The 20936-nt window shown below is 44.1% G+C and overlaps 1 protein-coding gene across 1 annotated transcript in view; it reads right to left on the reverse strand.

Moving 5' to 3' along the window:
• The window catches only part of FREM3 (FRAS1 related extracellular matrix 3), a 99890-nt gene extending 80091 nt beyond the window's left edge, over window positions 1-19799 (reverse strand). Inside the window, exons 1-2 of the mRNA XM_056855606.1 lie at window positions 15849-19799; window positions 13914-14003 (exon numbers count right to left, since the gene is read on the reverse strand). Of these exons, the coding sequence (XP_056711584.1) occupies window positions 13914-14003; window positions 15849-19764 (4006 nt within the window). The 5' untranslated portion in view covers window positions 19765-19799. The remainder of the gene's footprint in view (window positions 1-13913; window positions 14004-15848) is intronic.
• Between the last annotated feature and the right edge of the window lie 1137 nt (window positions 19800-20936).

A 20936-nucleotide genomic window follows, 5' to 3' on the forward strand; every position in this document is an offset into this window, starting at 1 on the left:
GGATGAGGAAATTCAGAGGGCGAAGCACATTCACCATCAGAACCTGCAAAGTGAGGAATCACTGTTCATAGAATCATAGAGTTGGAAGGGACCACCAAGGTCATCTAGTCCAACCCCCTGCACAATGCAGGAAATTCACACCTCACACCCCCAGCGACCCCTACTCCATGCCCAGAAGATGGCCAAGATGCCCTCCCTCTCATGATCTGCCTAAGGTAATAGAATCAGCATTGCTGACAGATGGCCATCTAGCCTCTGCTTAAAATCCTCCAGGGAAGGAAAGCTCACTATCTCCCGAGGAACCCTGTTCCACTGAGGAACCGCTCTAACTGTTAAAAAATTCTTCCTAATGTCTAGACTGGTCTTAGCCTTAGCTGTACCTTGCAAAACTCTGCTACCTGCCCATGAATGGGAAATTGTAAAAAAAATCATTTTGTTTTTATAATGTAATTTATCGTTATGTTGGCAATCGTGGATTCTTACTTCAAATTTTGAAAATGGCATTTTAAAGAATAGATGTTAACATACTGAAGCCATTTTAGTATTTTAAAATATGCTAAAATATATAATAAACATCTATATTACTCATAGCAAACACTATGAGGACACCATGCCACATAAAATGACCCTATCAGAAGCAGTGTAGTACCTAGAAATATTCATACAGGATTAAGAAGTGATATGTTACTTAGTCAACTTAACAATTTCCTCATGTAATCATATATTTCAAGGCAGGCAAGCTGACTTCTCAGAAAGATAAGGGATGCAATTATCTCACAACAACCATATTTAAGAATTATCCCAGCGCCATTTTAAGAAGGGAGAAATCATGATTTACAAGGCTTTTCTTTGTTTTGTTGTAGCATGAGAGTACTGCAATAGTAGATTTATTCATAATGTGAATTAGGTCCCAGAGTACTTATTTACAAACGCTTCCACATATTTCTGCATTTCATTTCTGTGAAAGTGCTAAATATAAAGTCTTAAACTACTACCTAAGGCTTATGTTATGGTCTGTCTTGTAAAGTTTTAGCTTTACGGCTTTAAATTATTTCTACCAACACAGCCTTCCCCAAAACTCAAGTCTCTCTTTTCTCTTCATTTTTGTTACCAAGTCACAGCTGACTTATGGCGACCCCACAGGGTTTTCAAGGCAAGAGACGTTCAGAGGTGGTTTGCCATTGCCAGCCTCCGCATCATGACCCTGGTATTCCTTGGTGGTCTCCCATTCAAATACTTGCCAGGGTCAGGGCTGAGAGTGTGTGACTGGCCCAAGGTCACCCAGCAAGTTTCCATGGCAGAGTGGGGATTCGAACCTGGGTTTCCCAGATCCTAGTCCAACACCTTAACCACTACACCACATTGGCTCTCTTTACTACCTCTTGATTAAATGGGTCCTTCATGGGGTAGGTCTAGGACTGTATAGAAGGCAGCTGAACATTCCAATCAAAAGAATGCACCAGGGATGCTGAGCTAAACACAGCCAGCTTAGAGCCCTGGAAATCTTCCACTGCCATTAAAGGCATCAATGGATGTGTAGGTTGCAAGGAATGGCACCTCCTAAGAGCTGATGCCCAGTTCACGATACTTGAAAGACTATAGTCTAAGAGTTTATGATCAGCTCATAAGAGCTGATGCCCAATTCACAATACTTGAAAGACTATAGTCTAAGAGTTTGTGATGCCCAAGCCCTTCAAACCCTACTATCTCCCAAGAGCCATAGTAGCTTGCACCTGAACACCTCAGCTGGTTTAAGGGAAAGACATTTCAGTCTTCCAAGTTGTTGCCAGGACAAAAAGCCTTGCAAATTAATTTCAAAGATGTCATACAATCACTCAGGAAAGTAGCAAATGTCCTTGCAATTTTGAAGCAGGAGTAAAATTATGATACAAATTCAACAAGGAAATATGGCAAATTAATCAGATCTGTGCAAGCAGGGAGCCACAGGGACTTGAAACGCAGAACTCATCCCATTGTTCCATCTCTTGCTGGTCCATGAGACCCTTGCTGTGATACATGGGGGTCTTGGGGTTAGAAAGCTTTCTTGGCTCTCGCGGCCCTTTCTTACATGCCCAGGGAAATGCCAATCGCCACTTTGAGGTCAGGAAGCAATTTTCCTCTAGGCCCATTTGGCCAGGGATCCTGGAGAGCTTTTTTTGCCATCTTCTGGGCATGGAGTAGGGGCCACTGGGAGTGTGGGTGAAAGGGGGAGGTAGTTGTGAATTTCCTACCTTGTGCAGGGGGTTGGACTAGATGACCCTGGAGATCCCTTCCAATTGTATGATTCTATGCTTCTGTGAACTCTTCGCACCTCCCCAGCCACTGCCATCTAGGGTACTGGGGGGGGGGGGCTTGAAGCAGAGTGTGCCTAGTGTGCTTTCCACTCCAAGCTTCCCCTCAATTACCTGGCCAGCCTGGGAGAAGTGTGCTTCCTGCACACTTTCTTCTCCAAGCCACATTTTTTAAAAAATTATGATTTGTGATAAAAGTTCACACATTGCCCCCCCCTGTATCTGAGTTTTTTTAAACAACAACAACAACAACAACAAACAAACTGGTTTTTCTGCCAATCTGTGCATTTTCCTCCCTAACAATATAAGACCCCATTGTGTGGATTTTTTGATCTGCATGCTGGGAACAAGGTTCAAAATTAGATATAATGATGAGTATGCACTGGGTGAGACAACTAAATCATGAGAATGCCCAAGCCATGAGTAAAAGATATGAATCCTCGGAATCATAAGATTTGCTTTTAACACTTACAAACTCCCTGTGGAATGAAGCCCTATCTGAACAATGCCCATTTCTCATACATTCTTGGGTGGTCATCAGTGCAGTGGTTTCTTTACCAACTCTGAAGCCCTAATAACCTTTACAAAAGTTTTACTGAAAGAACAGAAATTGATTTGACATATTGCTTGAAACCCTAATAAGCCTCAGAGCAAGCTGTAATGTGTTAATTAGAGAAAACCAGCCATAACATTTCAGCCATGTATTTAACTTTACTTAACAAAAACAAACTGCTATCAATGTATCTTTTGTTTGCTTGTCATGGTTTTACACAAATACAGACAAAACACTGTAGTATGAGCTGCAACTAGGTAAGACAGGAGGGTGTCAAATATTTGGGCTCACAAAGCAATCAGAATACTGGCATTAGAAGGAAAGACAGGTGATAAATCTATTTCCTCATACTGCATAGCTTTGCCAAAGCTATCGAACACATAATACTTAAGTATATGCCAAGAAGATTAAAGCTAAGTTGTGCCAATTAGTTTTCCATATATTATTGAACAGGCTAAAGAAAAGTGGTTAAGCCCCGTCTCTATCAGTTTGTTCTGCACAATGTGCAGGACTATTTTGAGATGTGTACATTATGCTTATTAAGGTTACCTTCTGACAAAGGATAGCAATTAGGAGAACAGCCTGATGCAAAAAGATTGCGATTCCTGCTGACACTGAATCAGAGTTAAATCCCATTGATTTCGCTATACTGCCGTGTAGGTAAATGCAAGATTGCACTCTATACCTTCAGTTATTTTTCAAATTAAAGTTTAAAAAAGAAATATAAGTAAATGAACTAGAAAAAGCATTTTTGAGGAAATTTGCTACAGTGAAAGTGTTCACATTGGATATTATATTGGGTTAGATCTGGCCAGCTTTTCAACTTGTAAATAAGGGGCATAGGGATCATGGGACCTGCATGGACAAAAAACCATGCGGGACAGAGGCTGTAATAAGGAGAGGGATTGGACAAGATTAGATGGGAAAGCGGAACAGATCCAATCCATTAACTGTATTCTAATGAATTTATATTGCATCTAGATCAAGGGTGTCAAACATAAGGCCCAGGCGCCAGATCCGGCCCCTTGAGAGCTTTTATCCGGCCCACGAGGCAGCCACCCCATCCCAATCTGGGCTGGCAAGCCCGCTGCAGGCTCTCCAGCCAGGGCAGCCACCCCCCTGCTCCTGATCTGGGCTGTAAGAGTGTTATTGTTTTAAGCATGTTTGTATTTTAAGTAAAAAGTAATTATCATAAACTGGCTTTGACTGTGTCTTCTATAACGTTTGTATCTCCAGTAAGGGTCCCCTGTGCAAGCACCGGGTCATTCCTGACCCATGGAGTAATGTCACATCTCAACGTTTTCTAGGCAGACTTTGTTTATGGGGTGGTTTGCCAGTGCCTTCCCCATTCATCTTCCCTTTACCCACAGCAAGCTGGGTACTCATTTGACCGACCTCGCAAGGATGGAAGGCTGAGTCAACCTTGAGCCAGCTACCTGAAACCAACGTCCGTTGGGATCGAACTCAGGTCATGAGCAGAGCTTGAACTGCAGTACTGCAGATTACCACTCTGCGCCACAGGGCTCTTCGTATCTCCAGTACCTGGAATTAAATTTTATGGTACACATGGCCTGGCCCGACCAAGTGACATTTATGTCATATCCATCCCTAGTAACGAATGAGTTTGACACCCCTGATCTAGATGGTGATTTCTATCAATAGTTCTATCAAAAGAAATAGTTATGACTGGACAAAGCTTTACAATGTGCGAAAACGAACAAAAATAAACTTTTATTAACATTTTTTTTAAAAAAAAGAAAAGAATCTGAGGTGGTTTCCACAGGGAGAAAGGCTTGTGTGATTCCCCCATTACTGGCGCAGTTGCTGATAAAGTACAACAGCAGTTAGAACTGCCAGCTGACATCACCTTGGGTACGTTCTAGGGCTGTAACAATACAAAGTATGGATCCTACTGTGACTAGTTAGTCATCGATGTAATGCTAGTATTCCCTGCAAAATCTAATCTGTTGGATATTTCTGTAACATGACCGAAGATATATAATGAAAGGGGATTGAAATACATTTTTGTTTAGAATACTGCTGCGCAACCCTGCAAGGTTTCTTCCCTTATAAGGTAGAAGTCCTATGATCACATCCTAAATTGGGAAACTATTTCCATTGTTTAAAACTACTTACTACAAGGCACTTTATGGCATACTTTAAAATAAGCAAAAAATACCTAAATATATCAAAACTTTTAAACTGGACAAAATCTTTTCTTTAAGTACCCACATATATTATAAAAAAGGAGATCGTCGCAAGCTGCTTGTCTTCTTTCCCCCATTAAAATATGTTTAAATTGGCTTTCCTGCTTGTTATCTCTTTCTACAAGACCCTGTTAACTGAGGCACAGCAACGCAAGTCAGCACACAAAAACATGATTGCCAGCTGCTCTGATCGTGTATATATAGACTGCAATATTTTAAGTAGCTCTCACAAGACAACTGGGCTCGCCGAACACCAGCTTTCTCAGTCAGCTGTAGTGCATCTATCACATTTTTATCCCACTCTTCCTCCAAGCTGTCCGGAGAACGTACACACTTCTCCCTTCGTCCATTTTATCCTCACATCCCACAAGACAAGGTCAGTTCAGAGATAGCAACTGGCGCAATTAGCTTCATGGTGAAGTGAAAATTTGAATCCAGACCAATATTCAACTACTACACCATGTTGGGTTGGATCCTGCTGATTATTTCCCATCCATTAAAGGGGGCAATTTTTACCAATTCCCACCTCCTACAGCAGACCTTGCACTCATGCTGTTCCTGACGAGTCCCCTTTCCTCCAGCAACAACATTGGGGGCCATTTTGGGCTGCAGTTGGGGGAGGGCCTGAGAAGTCACGCTTTTTAATAGGATCCAAACCTCTCTCTCTCTCTTACGGTAGATAGTATGTATTTTATCATCTTGACTGCAACAGAAGGCTGCGTGCATCACAAGCAACTAAACTTCCATTGAAGAGTACTCAATCTCAGAAGCTTGTCTACAGGTTTCCATATGAGATACGTGTGAAATTCAGTGTGCAGCACTGGGATACCTGGACTTTTTCATATGTCTGAGATTATCAATATGTAAAAACAAATTTCAGTCTCTAAGGCAGTGGTTCTCAACCTTTTTTGCTCCATTCCCACCTTTCACCATTGTTCAGAATATAATTCCCCCCTTCCCAAGACAGTGATAAATTTTATTGAATGTCACAGAATTAAAAACAAACTACAGTTTTACAGATTGTACATAATCTACAGGATATCACACTTTGCTGAATAGTGGTCCCAATTTCCTCCCCTGGACCCCTAAAATTCCCCCCAGGGGCGGGAAATTCCCCCCTTGTTGAGAACCCATGATCTAAGGGTTCATCTTCTGAACAGCTGATATACTGCCTATCATTTGATAATGCTATTAAATGTGTCTGCCAGGATTGTATACCATTACCCAACTTTTAATTGTGCACATATTTTTGTGTGCCTTAGCCTATACAGAATGCATCTCAGCATTTTCCCAACTATGGCTATAGACCTAAGAATGCAATCCTGTGCAGTTATTCCAGTCTAAATCCATTAAAATCAGCAAGATTCTTTATAGGCCAGCACTCAGTGCTCCATTTGAACCAATGGAGCACACTTCCCAGGAAATCTTTCATTCTATATGTTTCTTTTCATAACATGCTCAGTTAGCACAGGCACAGCGAATGCATAAACTGTGTATCCACAGGGGGGAAGACAATGGGAAATTAAGACCTTAAAAACGTCTTCTGCACAGTACAAAGGTCCTACTCACAGCTGAACCAAATGAGAATTGCACTTCCAACTAATCCTAAAATAAATATATCTGTTTGATGTTTAACTACATCAGTTATACTGAATTACAGAAAGGAATTGAATATAATTGGTGAAGATGTTTTATTTCTTTCAACCACTCTGTTCCAGCTGGCCTGGATTCAGTGTTTTTCTTTCACTGCTATTAGAGGCAGTTTTGTGGGGCAGAGGCCATTTGCAGTATCACAGCTTTGTCTATTGATTGCTTTATTGGTTTTGTTCTACACAGAAAGATACTTCCAGTTGTAAAGTTGCCAGGGAATTAGACGTGCCAGCTAAAACAGACTGGTGGTTTAGGGCATTCTCCAACTGATCAAAAAGGAGAATTCTTATTCCTAGAAATCCAAAGAATAATCTGTGTGGAAAATACATGGTATGAGAAAATAGATGGCATAGGCCTAGCCCCAACGAGTAACCATTTATCAATCCACCCAATTTTCTATTGTCTAGAATTCACTTGATGCCATTCAAGCACTTAGATCTTCTTATGATACAGTTGTGCTTTTGCCACTATAGAAAGCTAGTGATGAAATCATACGAGGACAAAGTAGACAGTGAACTGGATCCAGCAATCCATAGATGCAAGGATCATGAGTCTTTCCAGTTTTCTCCTCTCCCTGGTGGTCCTTTCTGAACCCAGAAAAGTCTTCCTGGGCGGGCTATTAAGCCACGTGGGTCAGGAGGGTGTAAAATTACCCTCTCCTGCTTCCGCAGTCAGTGCTGAGCTGACAGAAGATGCAGAAAGGATGACTATGTCCCCTTCCCCACTTCAGCCTCCTGACCCACATGGCTATTAGTCCACACAGGTTCCACAACTCTGGCAAAGGACTGCTAGGGGAAGGAGAACACAGGAAAGATCTGTGGTCCATCAGCAGAAGGTGCTGGATTCATCTTACCGCTAACTACATGCAGCTATGTGTGCAACATTCCACTAGTCTGAACAAACTGGCAGCAGTAATTACTGCCCAGCTTCCCATGCATCATGAAAATCGATTCTACATCAGAGTTTGCCGCCATCTCATCAGAGACTTGCCAACAGATTTTTCTATACAAGGGCTCAGAGATTATCCCTTTCTATTTCAAACTCACTACCAGAGAAACTAGATGCAAGTATAGGTATCTGTGAAGACTAGTGCAGACCAGTGCTCTATGAAGACTAGGGCAACAACCTTGAACTAGCAGTAGCCACAAGTCTTGAAACTTATTTGAAATAGAAAGGTTCTGAGGGCCTTACTGGTTGTTCAAGGTTGTTGTACTAGTCTTCTGGACCAAGACTACTGTGAGCCACTCAGTATCACGCTCATTGACATCCACCAACTTGATGATTCAACATTCAACATCTTGTTTTTATACTCTGTTTGCTAAGAAACACAGGGAATACAAAGGTCCTCCTGTTTTATTGTCCCGGCCACTGCCGTGGTTCCCATCCAGATGATACCCCAGCAAATCCCTTGTGCTTCAGTTAGTACAAATCATAAGTATGCACATATATAGTGTAGAAATACGAGGTGTTTCATTCTCTGAAGTGAGAAAAGAATGTGCACAAGGACATCTACCACCCACCCAAAAGAAAGCAACCCCCTCTGTTTTCCTTGAGTGCTGCTGCTACAGAAGGCAGCCAGTGGTCACCAGCAGTAGAATGGGTTAAGAAAGCCAGCATTCAATTTTCTATCCCTGCCACTGTTAGACTTCTAACTCCACATGAGCAGTGAACTCTAATCTGGTGAACTAGATTGGTTTTCCCACTCTTCCACATGAAGCCTGCCAGGTGACCTTGGGCTAGTCACAGTTTTCTCAGAACTCTCTAAGCCTCACCTACCTCACAAGGTGTCTGTTGTGGGGAGAGGAAGGGAAGACGATTGTAAGCCGCTTTGAGACTCCTCAAAGGTAAAGAAAAGTGGGGTATAAAAACCAACTCTTCTTTTATTTCTTCTAGCAGGCTGTAATCAAGATTGGCCAGCGTAGGTGTGGGGAATCCAGATCTCAAAGTTTCCACCAAAAACAGTCTTCTAAATAATGATTCCTAGGAACCCTATGATTTTTATTTACTTATTACAAAAAAATTGGTTCTCCTTTTTATGTTTGTTTTGTTTTGAATTTTTATGGCCCATAAATTGTTTTCATTTCATTTCATTAACCTTTATTGGCATACCAAAGACAGAGATAGAAAAAACAACAACAAAATACCTCCAAAGGGCAATACATATAAGTTACAGTCGGGTTAATAAAACTTTTCTTGTTCTTTAAGAACTCCTGTAAGAAATTCAGCCACGGTAGCAGTAATTTTGGGATCATGGTCACTCAAAAGAAATTTGCATTTCGCTTCATTACTCCTGTATGTCTTGTACTGGAGCAAAGTAGATAGCAGTTTATCCCGCAGAGTCACATAGAAGGGGCAATCTAAAAGGATGTGGTCAATTGTATCTAACAAGTTTAAACCGCATGTGCATAGGCGCTCATGTCTAGGGATCTGGAGGTATCGGCCTAAGAGCATCCTAGATGGGAATGCATTAACCCTAGCTAATAGAAAAGCGCGGCGTTGAGAAGGTATCTCTAGGTTATCTAGATACCTAGCCATTTTATCCGATCCATTATTAAGGCCTAGGGCCATAAATTGTTTTTCACACATTTGTTTTCTGGAGAAATGACACTCAAATGCCTAAAATATTTAAGAGCATAAGAAGAGCCTGCTGGATCAAACCAATACTCCCACTAGCCCTTGTGCACATGTCTCCATAATGGCTGATGAGATGGCCTGGTAGGCCTACTGCAGGGGCACAGAGGCCGAAGTCCCCGTCCCCCCAGCCACGGCTGCCCCCTGCAACTGACATCAATAGAAATACTGCCTCTTAATGGGAGCCCCATCCAGTTGTCTTGGCTAACAGAGATTAATATACCTATCCTCCATTAATTTGTTCAATATCTTTTAATAATACTCTGCCAGAAAACTAAAAGAACACCCAGAAATTATTATTATTTTAATATGATATTATCAGTGCATTCCCATTTATGTCATACTCATTTACCTAGCTTCTAAAGCCATATTAGACAGATTATTACAGATTATTCACTAAATCTGAACTCACTACAGGAATTGTGATAAATATGTACTTGTACTTTCGCACAATCTCAGTTAGTAACCATGCAATCAGTCAGTGCCAGATGCACTTCACTAGCAGAAAGGAGAGACTCTGAACTTCCACTTGTGGAAAGGAGAGAGCTATTTTCCCCCAATTCTCTTTCTCTCACTGCAGCTCTCCCCAATGCTGTTCACATCCACTGACCTATGGAGGCACAATGGCGGGGTGGGGGTGGGGGTGGCAGGAGAGTGCCACTTGTGCTGTATACAGTCTAAGCCAGCACAAAGACACTGTGATAAACGTTTCTGTATTCATTCTGCCAAAGGCCACTACAAAGTGTAAGGCTTGTCTGGCTCCTTATAAGCTATATATACTAGCCCTAAAAAACCCCACTACAAATTCCTTATCTAGATTACTGAAGAAACAAGTCTGATTTACAAGCATTGTGATCTATATTCTATTGTTCTAATACGTTACATTAAAATGGCCAGCAATTCTGAAAACAAGGACCAAACGTCCGTTTAATTTTTAGAATGGTGAACTACAGGTTGCCACCTGTAGGATGTTTTATAAAATGATGTAACTCTGGGAGCGGGGAAACAAGACAGAGTAATACTGTAGACTGGCTTCATGCTCCAATACTGTTCCATCAGTGGGCTGAGAGTTACTACAGAAGTACAAGCTCTAACATGTCTCATATTTTCCCATTGTTTTTGGACTGCTCCCTTCCCTTTTATTTTTCTACTATGAGAAGACAGGCATTTAGCAGGGTTGTGTTGGTTTATTCTTCAAAAGACCATGTACATGGGTGGGAGCACTGTATATTTAGCACTTGTTACAACCACACTGTCCAGAATGGCAGAGAAGCATCCTACGAGCATAAAATGCATGGAGATTTATGGCACTGACAACCTGATATACTTGCCAATTAATGCTTAGGAATTGTTGTGCAAGATTATCTGCAGAAGGATTTTTCAGTTCTTGTGCCAACACTGCAGTTAGATGCATCTGGAGTGCTGAATATTCAGAAGTGCTGAAATGGTTGTTTGCCGTATATCATTGATCAAATAACGAACACTAACAGTGCCATCCTAAGGAAAGGTACACATTTCTAAGCCCACTGAAAATGCACTTAAGTAGGGTATGACACTGCATAGTATGGCACTGTAAATGTAGCTTGTTGTGGTTTTTTTTTTACTTGAGCAGATAAACTGCTGACTATCTGCATGAGAATAACCCATGTTCCTGGTATAGAACTTTAGCATTAATCTGCAAGTTCACAAAATGCCTTTGAAAACAGAATGCACAACGCAACACAGGATCGGCTGCATCTGACACCTCTTTCCCTGTGCCACATGTACAGCCTGAGCTCATCCTGTAATTCGCTGTTGGCTGTGTTACCACAAGGACCTGCACAAGATGAACAGGGAGATGGTGCAACTTGACAAATCATGTGTGCTGTATAAGCATATTCTACCTCATAAATGAAGAATGGATGACACCCATCAAACCTCCTCAAAAGTGCTTTACTTAGTAAGGGAATTGGAATTGACCTATGCCTATTATGCAGAAGACCATCGTAGCTGTAATTAAAGCCATGCAAATTAAATAAGAATGCAATTTCCTACTGGCTTGCCTGGGCAAGTTGCAAATGCCCCAGGGTGAGGTAGGTAGTGGTAAAGACTTCTCCTCTCCTCCTCCTCCCCACTCATCGATCTGCTTTTCTCACATTCCAAGGAGCATATACAACATATGCATACAAAAGCAAACTGATAAATGCTGAATACATAAACACACACGTAGCCCTAGAAATACTGAGCACTGTGAGCTTTTTAAGAAGGACTGCTTCTGTGCCTTTAAGAGCTGCCTCCCAGATAGAAATTTAGCAGGTGAAGTTTTTACAGCCACTTATCACAGTAGTAGAAAAGACTGATCTGCTAAATGTCTGCATGTCAGACTGCTGTTAAAGGCAGAAAAGTAGGGCTGGTTAAAAAAGAAAGGCAGGAAACATCAAAAGCATTACCTTAAACTATAGGAATCATGGTGTTTGTTTCTGAAAGAGGATCATAAGCTTGTAGAATACGTGTAATTCAAAAAGCAAACTTTGTTTAGGCAAGTCCGTTTGTTTAGAGCTCTGTCTTAAGTACACATAACTTCAATCAGTCTCATAGCTTTTGAAGAGTTCACAATGCTTATAGTTCTAATTACAAATGAATGCAAATCAAAGGTCAACAGCTTCCATGGTTCTACTTCATAAATGAAAAGAATTTTCTCCAATTAGGATCAAAAATTAAACATGGGAAAGGACAGGGACAGAGTAATCCCTTTTATAGCAAGTAATGGAAAAGGGCGTAAATTGTTCTCAGTGCCAGATCTGTGAAATACTTATGAAAGCAAAAGTACCCTTGAGCAAGTACAGAGTGCCTTTTGACTAAAAAACACACTGCATGCCTGGAATGTTTATATTAAAGTGTATAATTTTTAGGCAGGCTTGAGGCACAGCACATTTGCTTGTTCATGACACTTGACATAGATCTGAGATGCAACAGGTGAAACTTCTTGTGCTCTGGAACTAAACACCATCATTTACTAACTGCTGTTAGAGAGACATCTACAGAGCTCAGTTCAGAATCTGGCAACTTCATTTTATATAGATGTTTGTGTGTGCGTGAGCGTGCATGCGGGCACGGACAGACACTTATTAAGTTTCCATGCCGATACTCAGCAGATGCTAACGTGCTGGCTTTCAACTTTAAGGCCCCTTTCAGACAGCCTTTATAATCCGTTTTAGCAGCCGGTTGTTCACTTCAGACAACCATTTTGGCTCCCAGCTGCTAATAGATTCCCCCCCACCCTTTCTTACAAAGCTGCCTGTGTCCCATTCACAAAGTGGGGCTGAGCCAGGGTTTTTTAAAACTCCTTTCTTCCATTTTCAGATCTTTGTTGTGCTTCTGAATCACTGTAGTGTGTAGTCTGAAATGCCTGTGGCACTTCTGAAAGTGCCGCTTCCCACCCCCCTCACCTTTTCCGCATCGCGTTCCATTTCAGCTTTTTCTTTTTTGAAAGTTCTAACTTTTGCACTATAGCACCAGACTGACATAGCAATTGAATTAAATACACTGTATGAAACTTCCATCCCAATTTGCTTTAACTGAAGTCAGGCCAACAACGGATAAGAACTGGTTTAGAATGGCAGGGTGAAAGGGGCCAGAGTGGCTTTCGGAGTGAACCAACGAACACATTTTATGCAAGTCATTTCTGCAGAACGTATGCCTTTCAGGTATTCCACATTTCCTGCAAGTCCCCCTTGATTTGAATGGACCTGGATTGCACTAATAGTGCAATCTCGCACCCATCTCTCCACAGATAAAGGTGGCACTGTGAGCAGGATGGGACAAAACCTACTCATCAAGATACCTGGCAGTTTTCCTTCAAGCCACCATCCATCCATAACCCTCATACACTCTCTATGATCCCCCTTTTGCCAATCACGTGTTCAGCACAGGAAAACTCCATGAGCTGTGGACTGGGGCCACAGTGCTTAGAATCAAGGGTCATGAGACAAACCTTTATCGATACTGGTGTAAAAGCCTGAGACATGCCAAAAACCCAGTGCAAAGAAGTGGAACTTAAAGACTAGGAGTGTCTCACTGGATTGTGTGCACCCTCTTCCACTCCCTCCCCAACTGGACTGTGACCAATCTGGATTAAAAGGAGTCTTAGAGACATTCCTAAATTCACTTTGGGAACCAAAACTGCAGTTAAATGTAATGCCAGATGCAGGTAAAGAAGGGTGGAGTAAGGATTCATGTATGTAGTAGGCTTGAGCACACCTGGATCTTCCCCCATTTCATAAATCATTGTTAACTGAACTTCAGCAACCAGGCCAAGACTCAATACATCTTCCATCCATGAAGCGAAACCTATTAAGTCTGCAATCCTATGCACCTGGGAGTAACCCTATATTCTGCAAAGAACCTATTTGAGAATAAACGTGCATCGGACTGGGCAGTAACGATACACAAAATACACGCTTCTGTCAAAGCTACACGTTACATTTTAACTAATGCACAATAAAATTATAAATCCTTTACTTATAATCATAAATCCTTTAAATCCAATATCCTCAGGCTGCTTTTAAGATGTATTCCACCCATTAAAATGTATTCTCTTACCATTGTCTTCGATTGAGAAATAGAAGGTATCACTAGTAGCATTTTCACCTTCCTTCAAGACATAGCAGATTTTCATGTCGTCAATATCAGCTAAGAGGGAAAGGGAAAAAAGGTGTAATGAATCACTGAAACGCTACACCAAAGCCTTCTTAGTACTGTTTTACTTGAAAATTTTTTTTTGAAAATATCCCCTCAAATTACAGATGCTCTTTCTATAACCCTTTACCATTGTATGGGTGACATCCTGGCTCTAATGAACTTAGCAGAAGTAGGATCTCACTCCATCCATGATGTATCGATCTATTTTTGCTGCATGGACTACATTAAAGAATAATTTTGAGCCCAGAGCTAAGTTCATATGTTTGTAATCCATTCTGGGTTTGTTTTTGTTTTTCAAAGAGTGATTTCATTCACAACCCCTCTATAACTGGCACATGTGACCCACATCCTCTTAAACTACATCTTCAGAATAAAAGCTGGCTAGGATCCAAAGAACTACTTTAGCCATGCCCAGTGGGGTGTTTTTTTCTTTCTTTTGAAACAGCAGATATCCATACCATATTAGAAACAGCTCTTAAAAGACCCCCTCAGTTTCAAAAGTAGTATACTTTGCTGCAGGGGGCGGGGCAGCTTGCTATTCAAGAAACATAACGCTCCCAGGCACTCAACTCGTTTTATGGTTCTTCAGATATGGCCTTTAAAGAGAAAGGAAATGCTTGTGCGACAGTGGAGTCCTAATGGTTACAGTTGTCAGACTAGGACTAGAGGGAGCCAGGTTGAAATCCCAGGTTCAAATGAAGCTCGTTAGAGGACTCTGGGTTGGCCATTCTTTCTCAGACTAACCTACCACTGAGTTGTTGAGAGGATAAAAATGGAGGGAGAATCACATATGCCATCCTGAGCTCTTTGGAGAAAGGGAGGGATAAAAATTTGATAAATAAGTAGTTAAAATTCTGCCATCCCAGCACTATAAAGGGAGGAAAGAAACCACACAATAGCCCTCCAAGGCAGGCCCTGTAAATATTATTACTTCCTGAGGCTGTGAGAGGGGCTTGTCTATCACCTAACACCAGGCCAAACGGAGCTCTCCTGATCTGTTAACTGTGATTAAGATACTGGACCTGCTGAATTCTCTGCTCCCTCTCCGCCATCATCTTCACCCAAACCCTGCAACAGCACCACTCTAAACCATGGTTAATGCTAACCAGAGTTCACTATTCACAGATCTGAAACCAGAAGTTGGAAGAATTTCACATCCCAGGTTAGCAGTGAACCATGGTTTATATGAAGGATGAGCCTGCAATTTTGGTTACAACTGAGCCACAAACTTCCCATTTCACAGAGCACACTTTTAGTTGCTGTCCCAGCTTTCTTCCCCCTTCATGTCAAGCAGCTATTCATGATACAAGGGAACCCTCACCAGTACCACACTGCCTAAGCTTCTGATTAAGAGTAAACAAGGAAGGTGTGTGTAAAAAAATCAGGTGTAACTATCAGACTTAAAATACTTTTTTAAGAATACCTTGCTACTTAAAGCAAGCACTCTCCCTCTGTATTATAATTAGTGCAGCTAGAAGGATCTGAGTCAAAAGGCAAAGAAACCGCTACATTTCTTTTACACAAAGCCAACCTAGAAAACTGTTATTCCCTAAATAGGGTTGACAATGTTTAACCCATGTGCCAAACAAACTGGAGTCCCCCCAGGAATTAGATCGCAATCTAAGTCATTAGAATTAACTGACTTGTAGGTTGCATCCTCTGAGAAATATTATGAGTTCTTGTAAGTTTCAGAGTAAACTTGGGAGATACACTGCCTCTTCCAAAAATATAAAATTAGTACTATGGACTTAAAATATTACACCAGACTGAATGTGACTTTTACCATTTTTCCTGCTGGATCATAAAAACACAAAATACAAAGGTAAAAGTACTCACCTTGTGTGAAGGCTTTAATACTTCCATTTCCTAGGCCAGCATTAATTAGGAGTCCATATTTTGGCCCATCTGTGATCTTGTACTTCAGTAATTTGTGTGGGCTGTCACTATCTTCTGCCTTCAGAGACTTGCTGGTAATTAAGAATCCTAGATGCCCAGTTGGAAGATTTCTCAGAGTTGAGGCACCCTTATTCACTACTATCTGTGGCATACCATTGTCCAGGGAACTGATCTGGATTTTCATCATCTGAGGGTGGCGTGTTTCAAGGGTGGTACCAGGGAAAACATAGAAATCCGAATGGGTTCCATCAGTAACAGTGAAAGAGAAACTATCCTGGCTAGTTTCTGTACCATCATGTCTATAGCAGATCATGTTCTCATTTAAGTCTTGCTTAGTGAAGCTGGTCACAGAATAGCTATTGTTATATATAATCTGGCCATGAACAGGGACTTGAGTAATTATGAAACGGAGTAGATGGTCAGGAGTATCACGATCATCTACAGTCAGCTCAAAAGGGGTAATCAGTTTGGTTTCTCCTTCTTGAATTGTTAGGTCATGGATTGTTAGAACTGGTTTTTTATTGTCCACATCAGTAATGGAAACTCTGAAAGTCCGGAAAACAGGGTTATAACCATCTGTTACTTCAAACTCAAAGCTGTCCATTTTCACCTCATCCTCTGCTGTGTGGATGTAATATATCTTGTTGCCCGCTAGCTGAAGCTGAGTGAAGGTAGTGACAGGAACTCCAGGTCTGTCAGAATTCTCCAAATGACCTCTAATTGGGGCACGAGTGATACTAAATCGCAGGTGCTCATCAGGGCTGTTAATGTCACTTGTGCTGAGTAGATCAGTAGTGAGAGTCACTTTTCCACCTTCTTTCAGTGTTACCCCCTTATTGATCACCTCAGGGAACACCATATCAATGCCACTGATGGTAATATAGAAATATCTGTCTATCAAAGGGTTTATACCATCAGTGACATCAAACTTAACCAAGTCACGCACTCCCTGTTGGCCAATATGAATATAGCGTATACATCCCTGGTCTATGTCATCTTGTGTGAAATTCATGCCCAACGTAATGTTACCTAAGACCTCTCCTTCTTTGCTCAGACGCTGCAGAAGGCCATGCCTGGGTAACAAACGGATAATATAGGTGAGCGTTTTGTCCTCTGAATCTATATCAGTGGCACTGAGGTCCCGATTAGTAATTACTTTGAATTCACCAATCTCCATGTCAAGTCCATCATTGATAGATAGCCTGGGAGTCTCATCATCAACCAAAATGACCATAATTAACACTTCTTGTTCCACAGTGTGCAGGCCATCGGTCAATTGGATTTTGAAAGTATCTTCTTTAGTCTCTGAGTCATCATGCTCATAAACAATGCTGGATGCTTCCCGGATTTCATCCAGGGTGAAATTGTGGATGGACGCAGTGCCAGTGGCTAGCTGGTGAACAATCTGTCCATGTTTAGGGAGAAAGGTTATGAAGAAGCGTAACTCATCTGGGGGAATATCAGCATCAGCAGCATTAAGAATAGGAGTGTCAATCACCAAACTCATCCCTTCCAGCACCACAAACTCACGTACAAACAGTTCTGGTTTTTCATCATTAGTCGGGACAATGACAACAGGAAAGAAGTGACGCGGGGAGAAATTGATGCCATCAGAGCAGTGGAAAGTAAATCGGTCTTCCAAAGGTTCTACCCCCTTGTGGATGCTCTGCACATAATTGATATGTCCAAGACGCACATCTTTAATAGAAAAGGCACTGATGGCAGTCCCAGCCCTTGATTTTTCAGACCCAGGAGCTGGAGAGATATTCTCCAGGTATCCAGAAGAGGGCTGTGTGAGGATAGTGCACAGGATGTCATCTCTAGGAGTATCCACATCCTCCACGTCTAGGAGCTGTAAGCTTAGCGCATTTTTCCCACCCTCATAAACAGTGAATGATTCCTCCCCCATCATAACCTCTGGAGCAATGTTGTCCATTGGTAAAATAGTCACAGTCACACGCACCCCTTCCACAGTGCTGCCTCCCACCACCCACTCACTAGAGAGGTCGGAGATAGTAAGATTGAAAGAATCAGACAACTTTCTTAACCCAATCTCTCCACCAGTGTGAGCATATACTACTGTGCCACTGATGAGGTCCTGCTGGGTGAACCTCTCAGAGGGCACTCCATCCACTAAGATGTCACCCAGTTTAGGAGGATCCTCCACAATAAAAGTTAACGCCAGTTCATCCGTATCCTCATCAGTACCCTGAATAAGAGAAGTAGTGATTTCAGTGGCGCTATTTTCCAGGACATCAATAAAGGCCCCCAAAAGTCCATTACTACCAGGGAGAGTGATGCTGGGACGCTCATCGTCCACTAGCTGAACAACAATCCTAACAATGATAGGCACTTGATGGACTCCATCACTCACTTCCAACTGAAAGGAATCACTTGTATACTCATCACCATTGTGTTGGTAGGATACGCGGCCATTAGCAATGTCATCTAACAGAAAAGATTCACCCTGTGCCATCTGTCCCTCCTCCAGGTAGCGTAGGTGACCATGCTGTGGTACCTCAGCTAAAGTGAAGACAATCCGGTCAGTGTCTGTATCCTTATCAGTGGCATCAAGTTGACTACTAGTGAGAAGAAAGCTGCCCCCTTCAGGCACAGTGAAGCCAGCATTGGTAATTTGTGGAGGCTGATTATCCACTGGCTGCAGAAAAAAACTGAAGGTGCCTGGGACAGAATTACCTGCTGTGTCTTCTACACTGTAAGTGAACTGGACTACTCTTGGGGCAATTCCAAGCTCTTGGTCTGGAGGCCTATATGCCACCTTGTGATGATTGATTTGTGCTTGAGTAAACTGTGTAATGGATATCAGAGGACTGTCAGTCAACACAATCTCCCCAGCCAACACAGGATGATTTTCATCAATATCAGTTGGTGGTGTGAGCACAGTATATTTCAGCTCCCTGTCATCTGTGTCCAAATCAGTATAGCGCAGGTAACGCTTTCTGAAGTGGGTCACCTGATATTCTAGGACCGTCATCTGCAAGGTGGCACCAGGGTACAACTCTGGAGGTAAGTTGTCTACTGGTTGGACCTTGATGATGAACTCTTGTTCTCCAGATTGATTTGGGGGATCATTCTCATCCTGGAGATAGAATACAAACTGATCCATCACTAGGGTGGTGCTATGGGGCCCCGTGTGCCTGTAGAACAGCTTTCCGTCCAGGATATCCTGTTGCAGCCACTCAGTAACTACCTTCTCGTACACACCTTCACTCTCCACAAAGCGCCAGGAGGATACAATACCATTCTCTCCCTCCCCATACTCCTCTTTTTCATAAGATTGTGGAACCTCTGCCTGACGTAGCAGAAGCTCACCAAGATGGTGAGGAGTGGATGCACCTGGAGACCCTTCAGCCTCTTTCAGTACAAAGCGAATAGTAGAGTCATCAGAGTCTATGTCTGTGGCACTGAGGACAAAAGGAGAAATCTGGACCATGTGGTGCTCACTTAGCACCAAACCAGTGTTGGCGTTGAGGAGAGGGGCCTGGTCATCATCAGGGGCAATGGTGATTGGATAAAGAAATTCCACTTGGTGCTGTCCATCCCCCATACGGAAGACAATGTTGTCACTGTAGCTGTGCTCGCTGCCATCATGCTGGTAAATCACCTGCCCAGCCTCTAACTCCGCCGCAGTAAAAAACTGGCGACCAAGCGGAGCACCCAAAACCCTGAGTTCGCCATGTTTGAGTCCCCTTGTAACCCATACTTTCACATCCTCCAAGTTGTCTTCATCACCGATTTCAAGGTTGCCAGAAAGCGGCCTCGACTGTCCTTCAAAAAGCATCATCTGGGGCCCAGCGGCACGGTTAAAGACAGCCACCGGGGCCAACGTGTTCATAGGCTTGACCACCACCACGAAGGCAAAGGGCTCCGAGGAGGCACCCTCGGGGTCCAGCACCTCCATCTCGAGCTGGAAGAGCCGCTCCTGCTCCGAATCCACCGTGGGGGGCTGGTAGGCGATCTTCAGCTCCCTCACCTCCCGCTGGGTGAAAGACGCCACCGGCCGGCCGGGGTCGTCGGTGCTGATCAAGCAGCCCCGCGACCGGGCGCCCTCGGCGCCGGGCCAGGGCGAGGTGAGGTTGAACAGCAGCAGGTCCGGCGGGGCCTCCAGGTCCTCGGCGGCCAGCATGTCCGGGGTGAGGGCGGTGAGCACAAACTGGCCCACCTCCATCATGAGCAGGGCCACGAAGCTGGGCTTGGGGGGCGTGTTCTCGGCCCCCTCCCGGATGCGCACCACCACCTGGAAGTACTCCTCCTCCGGGCCGGAAGTGCCCTCGGTGGAAGCCTCCACCCGCATGGGGACGTAGTCGCGGTTGGGCGAGGGGGTGGCGGCGGTGTGCTGGTAGCGGACGCCCTCGGCCAGGAAGCGGCCGCAGTCGCGGCTGTACCCGGCCGGCAGGGGGCGCCCGTCGGCGTCCACGAGGCGGCCGTAGGCGGGCAGGGCGCTCCCTCGGCCGCCGGCGCCGGGCGGGTGCGGCAGGGCGGTGAGGCGGCAGCGCCCCTGGTGGGCGAAGGCCAGCACCTTGTCGTCCAGCGGCGGGCTGAGGCCGCGCAGGCGCTCCACGGCCAGCGGCAGGTTGCGGCCCACGAGGCGCAGCTGCTGGCCCAGCAGCACCTCGGCCTGCAGGGCGAAGGGCGCCACCAGGGTGCGGCCGGGCGAGTCGTAGCGCAGCTGCAGGCGGAGGCGGTGGCGGGCGGGGCTGCGCGCGCCGAAGTGCGTGTAGCGCACCTCGCCCGGCCCGAAGGCGCAGGGGAAGCGGCGCGGGGAGAGCGCGCCGGGCTGGGGGGCGCCGCCCTCCTCCTCCAGCACCGTCACCCAGCAGCGGTCCCCCGGCTGCACGCGGAGCACCAGGTCGCGGGCCGGGTCCAGCCAGACGGAGCGGCCGAAGGGCACGCGCAGCCCGCGGTTGGCCAGCAGGACCGCCGAGGCGTCGGGGCCGGGCTCGGCCGGCAGGACCAGAAGCGACGGCTCGGACGAGGTCCCTTGCCGGGAAGCGTCCGGGCTGCAGA

This window comes from Euleptes europaea, chromosome 9, assembly GCF_029931775.1.
Source record: "Euleptes europaea isolate rEulEur1 chromosome 9, rEulEur1.hap1, whole genome shotgun sequence".
Lineage (NCBI taxonomy): Eukaryota > Metazoa > Chordata > Lepidosauria > Squamata > Sphaerodactylidae > Euleptes > Euleptes europaea.